General features: G+C 41.0%; 2 protein-coding genes across 3 annotated transcripts; one reads left to right on the forward strand and one right to left on the reverse strand.

The window, feature by feature from the left end:
• Positions 1 to 1,040: 1,040 nt before the first annotated feature.
• On the forward strand, positions 1,041 to 3,144 carry LOC133918441 (style cell-cycle inhibitor 1-A-like). 2 transcript variants are annotated; one of them, XM_062362324.1, is made up of 4 exons: positions 1,041 to 1,167; positions 1,258 to 1,398; positions 1,639 to 1,703; positions 2,618 to 3,144. In XM_062362324.1, the coding sequence occupies exons 1-4, from the start codon at positions 1,119 to 1,121 to the stop codon at positions 2,843 to 2,845; spliced, it is 483 nt and encodes a 160-aa protein (XP_062218308.1). In that variant the 5' UTR covers positions 1,041 to 1,118; the 3' UTR covers positions 2,846 to 3,144. The 2 variants fall into 2 exon arrangements, with proteins under 2 accessions (XP_062218308.1, XP_062218309.1); XM_062362325.1 differs by having other exon boundaries at positions 1,639 to 1,697.
• A 433-nt stretch (positions 3,145 to 3,577) lies between these two features.
• On the reverse strand, positions 3,578 to 5,131 carry LOC133918442 (glycine cleavage system H protein 2, mitochondrial-like). The gene is made up of 4 exons (XM_062362326.1): positions 4,904 to 5,131; positions 4,486 to 4,574; positions 4,087 to 4,257; positions 3,578 to 3,982 (listed from the first exon to the last, which is right to left on the reverse strand). The coding sequence occupies exons 1-4, from the start codon at positions 4,992 to 4,994 to the stop codon at positions 3,857 to 3,859; spliced, it is 477 nt and encodes a 158-aa protein (XP_062218310.1). The 5' UTR covers positions 4,995 to 5,131; the 3' UTR covers positions 3,578 to 3,856.
• Between the last annotated feature and the right edge of the window lie 898 nt (positions 5,132 to 6,029).

Raw genomic sequence — 6,029 nt, forward strand, 5'->3', positions numbered from 1 at the left:
ATCCTATGAATTTTTCTTTGTTGTTTGCAGATTAACTAGTATCCATTCGTGCATGTTTATATGATGCATGATCGATCGGTTGATGATGGGAAGGAGAGGATGCATGCATGAACGCAGTGGAACTAATTCGAGGACTAGCTTGTTGGTTTGGGTATTGAGAGCCCGTGTCAATTGGGTTCGTCTATCTGGGAAATAAAAATAATATATGCATGTAGTGTATGGATATATTTGTAATTCAGCTGTGTACCTATGATAACTCGCCAGCATGTTATTTGGTTAAAACGTACTGTCATATATATGTTGCATGGTGAATTAGTATGTTGGTTCTGTCATTTATATGAGCTAGGTTTATGGACAATATCTGTCTGTGCAATGTGATGATATCTAAGCTTTACTTGAGTGCTTCTGTGATGTATGATCGAATCATGGAGTGTGAAGCAATTTATTTTGGATATACGTTTATGTGCTGTTCCATTAGTAATTAATCGGATACATTGATCGGTGTAGGAAATTTTTTAAGAAACATCAGTACAACACGTAGACATATACACACACTTACACCATCACACGTATACACTCACATAATGTCTACTGAAAACAAAAATATCTCGTTATCGACGGGTACATCGTCTATCCTAAAAGAAAAATGCACCTTAATGAGACCCACAATGAGCAAATTTTGAATGATCCTAAATAATGAGGGTACAATTACCAAAGGCTTGGTTATCGGCACTTCGTAATAATAGCATACACAAAAAAAAAAGTCCGCATAGGAATTGGATAGGAACTGATAATTTTACTCGCGAGCTGTTCCATTGAACTGCACTGTATTATTACGTTCAGGACTCGCTGTCAACCATTCGATCGAGTATGCACGGCGAGGATCCAACGGGTAATTTTTCTTACAAGCCCCGGCACTCGGCTGAATTACTGTCTGTTCCCGATCCACTCACTGCGAAGGCCGATCACTTGTTGGGCCAAAAATATATGGGCCTCTCTTCCATTTTGGCCCAACACAAAGCCCAAACTTAATAGTGGTCAAAAAGAAAAAGAAAAGGAAGAAAAAAGCCAACTTGCGGTGCCCTTCCTTCCCTCGGACGAGGAGGCCGGCGGCGACGATGGGCGGCGAGGGCAAGTCGAGGAAGCGCCGCTCTTCTCCCTCCTCAGGTGCCCAGAGATTCCTATCCTCTCTCGCGGTTGCATCCATCTGTGTTTTTTCTCTACAAAGTGTCGATCTTCTTTTCTTGGATGGTTCAGGGGAGGAAGAGGGGAGGGAGCGCAAGAGGCGGGACAAGAAGGAGAGCAGGAGGAGCAGCCGTCCCGACAGGGAGGAGGAGGTGGAGGATAGGCACAAGAAGAGGAAGAAGAGCAAGCACAGCGACAGGGACAAAGGCAGAGGTTTGAGTTCTTTTATCTTTACAAGGCACTGCGAGTTCTTGTTGTTTTTTTTTTTTGCCCTTGAACAGCTTCTATTCTCTTTATCTGAAATTATGATCACTACATTTTGTCGTTGCAATTCTTGTTATATCTTAGCTTGTGTATTTTAAGTGGAGTAAATTTGTGCAGTAGGTTACTTATGTGAAATGGGGGCTTTGCTAAATTTGGTCTTGACGTGTGTTTAAATATATGTGTTGACAGAGAGGGATTCCAAGGAGAGGCATTCCAAGGAGAAGGAGAAGAGCAAGCAGAAAGACAAGGTTGCAGTGAGTTCTCTAAACGCTATACTCTGTTTTATCAGATATCACTAAATAGTTGCGTAGGATTGATTTTGAAGTTTCTAAACTCGTTAGCACTTCAGTACTCCACTTTTTGCAGATAAATTGTTGGAGAAGCTTGAGCTTTTCATGGGTATAAGTGTCTTGAACATGAGCATTCGTCTGAAATAGAACCAAACTGAGGAAGAGTGTTGGCTTACCTTAGAAGTAGTACCGAACTAGAACTTGTTTCTATTTTAGGTATATCCTGAGAGAATGCATCTAGGTTAAGGTATCACAAATTTCTACAAGTATCATTCATAGCCAAAGTGTAAGTCCACTGTGTTGTCCTGGACAATGGAGTCTCATGGAAACTTGCCAGAACGTGTTTCTCATCTGTAGGCTGAACAGAAGATCAAAACATGCCAGAATGTGTTTCTCTTATGAAGAATGAATTTGAATAACATGATTTGTTATTACCATTGACCTGAAATAATGATGTGAGTCAAGGTTCTTAGTTCTGTTTAGGTTAATGCTCTCTTTTGCGCAACTTTTTGTGCTGTATCTGATGGGAACATTAGTATGTATATTAGTATGTACATGCCTGGAAAGATCTTCACAACCATGGTGTTTGTACGTAGGTTAGTTCATGTCATCTATCGTTTTCTGATTAACTGGAATTCGAGAAAATTAGTAATGAGGATTTTTTTACATCAAAAGTAGCAAGTTGTTAAGAAGTAAGAACATAAATATGTATTTTAGTGGACGAATAGGGATGCCCCCCTTTTTTTAAGCAGGGTATGTATGTCCTTGCCAAGACATAAGTGATTGACATGTACTGAACTCGGTCTCTTTTTCCTTGGCCACCCCTTTCTTTCACCTTGAGTTTTCTATGTTTCTCATTTTTTTTCCTGCTGAAACAGGGCTTCAAAGAAATATCCAAAGATGACTACTTTGCAAAGAACAATGAGTTCGCAACCTGGTTGAAGGAAGAAAAAAGCAAATATTTCTCAGATCTTTCTTCAGAGTCTGCTCGTGATCTGTTCCTAAAGTTTGTGAAAGCGTGGAACAAAGGAAAGCTGCCATCACAATACTACGAGGGGATTACAAGCGGCCCACGATCAGCACACAATTGGAACATCAAAGCGTGAGACAAGTTCTGTTTCGTCGAGACCAGCTTGAGACCTTTTGTGTTTTCCTGGCGAGATTTTGATACAGTTGTAATAGTACAACTATTTTTCATCTTCTAGGATATTGCATTTAAGCTGACGTGGATAATGTTTGTTTAATGCTAGTTTTTATGATTTATTGTTAGATCCTGGCAATGAGCAAACACCTGCTGTTTCTCTGACAAAAAGCTGGCGTTCTGGTGATAAGTGCCTATATGTGTATGTTCTTGTAATACTGGGTTTTTTTAAACAAATCTTACATGGTTATACCCAGTTACTCACTCTGTCGGCATCTATCTTTGGTAAGAATGTGATCCGAAGTTGTTATCTGACTTATCATCGTTCACCAGAGAAGCTATAATAGATCTTTTGCAGCACCTGATGTATGTACCTAGCAGCTATTTGCAGTGTTGCAAAGGCCATGGATTTACTTTATCTGTCTGTGCAACAACTGAGCTCAGGAATTAGATAAGTAGCCTGGGGCTTGCCATAATCTGACACTATATTCCGATTTTTGAAGAATTTCGTATCATTCTTGCTGAATTATGTCGGTTATCTCATTTATACAATCACGATTTCATAAACATCAAAAACGTCTTTTAGTGAATCCAAACATGCAATGCCACTGATTAAACACAAATCAGCTTGCTAGCATCCCTTATTCGCAAACTATGCATAAGAATAATAACGAGCCTTCACCTTCTGTACCATCTATAAGAGGAACAAACAACTTGTATACCAAGGAATCAAACGGAGATATAGTTAAAATTGGGTGCAATACTACAAGGAAATAACAAAACTCATGTCCTTCACAAGTTAAAATTGCACGCCCTTGTAGAATAGGCAAATACTAAAACTAATTTATTCCATGTGATGCACCTTTGCCAGTTTGCGACAGTGGCTTTCAAGACGCAAAGTGTTTGGTGGTACAGCACAAGCATTGATAAAGCTCGAAACACAGGTTCTTGATGTTTAGAAGCCACTCTTAATTGTTTAATGCTTGTCTTCTTCCTCACAGAATTTTGAGTACTTATCATCGTCCATCAGCGAATTGAGCTCACCGGAATCACTGAGCTTCACCTTGATAATCCATCCCTTCTCATATGGACTTGCATTGACCTAAGCAGATTAAATAACCAGCATACATATCATAACGTTGTTTAGTCTACCAAAGGAAGGTTTATTTTTCAGCCTATTTCTTGCAACTACGAGTCAAAACTTACCAATCCAGGTTCCTCACTTAGTTTCTCATTCACTGCAACGACCTCTCCAGATACCGGTGAGTTGATATCACTGGTTGCCTTCACACTTTCAACAGCGCCGAAGTTCTTCCCCTGGGATACATTGGTGCCAACTTCTGGCAGCTCCACATACACAACATCACCCAAATGGTCCTGGAAGCAAGAAAACAACACATTGCTAGCTTAAGCATTGCAAGCCCCGACTCTATGTGCTGAACATGATAGTACATATCAGAACTCAAAATGTTAGGCAGTAGATTGCACGTGTTATGTATGTCAGTATAGGTACCGAAGGAAGCACTGGATGATCTAACATATGGTAGAACAAACACCTAAATTTGTACACACTTAACAGTTATACAAATGTATAGATGTATCAACCTGGGCATGGTCAGTAATGCCAACAGTTGCTGAATCGCCCTCAACCTTCGCCCATTCATGAGTGTCAGCATACTTCAGATCCTTCAGCACTGAAAAAAAGGGGGGAAGTGAGAACAGCGGAAATAAAAGACGAAATCTTTCACCGCAGGAGGATCAAAGCAGCCGAGATAAAGAACGGTGGCAGTAAAACTCCGCCCGATGCCCGCGGAGAGTTATGGCCGAATCACCACCGAAACGAAAATAATAATAATCAAGAATCGCTCCCCGAATCCGATATTTTCGATGAGCAGACAACAATATCGTGCCATTTCAACACAAGGGACCCGTGATCCCAGGAACCAGAGGACCGAACACAAGTCATATGCCCAGGCAAGGAACGGGGGCAAGGTGGCGACGAGGAGGAGGGAAAGGTATGTACCGGTGGAGAAGGGCCTGGGGAAGGGGGAGATCCTGAGGTAGGCGGCGGCGCGGGACGCCCAGAGCAGCCGGGAGGAGGCGGCCATAGCCATGATCAGGCGGCGGAGGAGGGAAGAGATCGATTGCTCGGCGGCGCCGCTTCCGCTCTCTCGCCGGGCTCGTTCGTCCGTGGTTTGGTGGTGGCCTCGGCTTTTTCTGCTAGTTGGGAAAATATATTGGGAAATGGAAAGTTGGTGGTGCGCTTGCAAATTGCGAGAAATATTTCCTACAAGGCCCGGGCCCTTGTGGGCCTTTTTGCTACTTTCCCTTGATAGTTTTCAATTTTGCCCCTTCGGTTCTTACGATACTGAGTAGGTCTTCTGCAGAGAGTTTTGACGTGGTCTGTTTGTACTTACTTATTTTCCTTTTGTTATATAAAGGGAAGGATACTGTTTATAAAGAGGAACATTCGATAATAAGTTTATCTAATTAAAAAATAAAAATAATATAAAGTTATTATCCTACGGGAGGTCTAAATATAAATAAATTCTCGTATTCTCGTGAACATCTGATCCAACTATAAAGAAACACTTATCAACGTACCTTTCGTTCGATACACTCTGGATTCATTGTTAGAGATATCTCTGACATTTCATAGTAGATATTATGTTGGTAGGCTAAGATAAAATAATTTAAATCTCTATTTTTTATTTAAAATAGAAATAAAATAACTCACTTAAATACTCTCGATATACCCATAGCTCTAGCTCTACAAATTCATAGAGCTAGAATACCCAGCTAAAAAATAAACTGAAACACTACCAAACATGCTCTATATATATATACTTCAGCTTTTCATGTACATTTTGTAACGAAAATCTGCCAAAGGAATAAATTTGCAAATCGCAGTTTCGATGGGGTTATTATGCATGACCACACTTTCGTTCAGGAGCGTCGAAGCATAATAAGTTTGCAAGCATGACAAACCTTTGCATCAAATTCCATGTCGCTCAAGTGATCAACCAGGCTTAAATCTAATCACCAAACCAAACTGATGATGCAGCAACACAGCCTTGGAGGGAGGCACCAACTAACGCACAACAAGACATCCAGGCATCCAGCCGCTCTGCTCGGCATCACCGAATCAC

This window comes from Phragmites australis, chromosome 5 (assembly GCF_958298935.1).
Source record: "Phragmites australis chromosome 5, lpPhrAust1.1, whole genome shotgun sequence".
Taxonomy (NCBI): Eukaryota; Viridiplantae; Streptophyta; class Magnoliopsida; order Poales; family Poaceae; genus Phragmites; species Phragmites australis.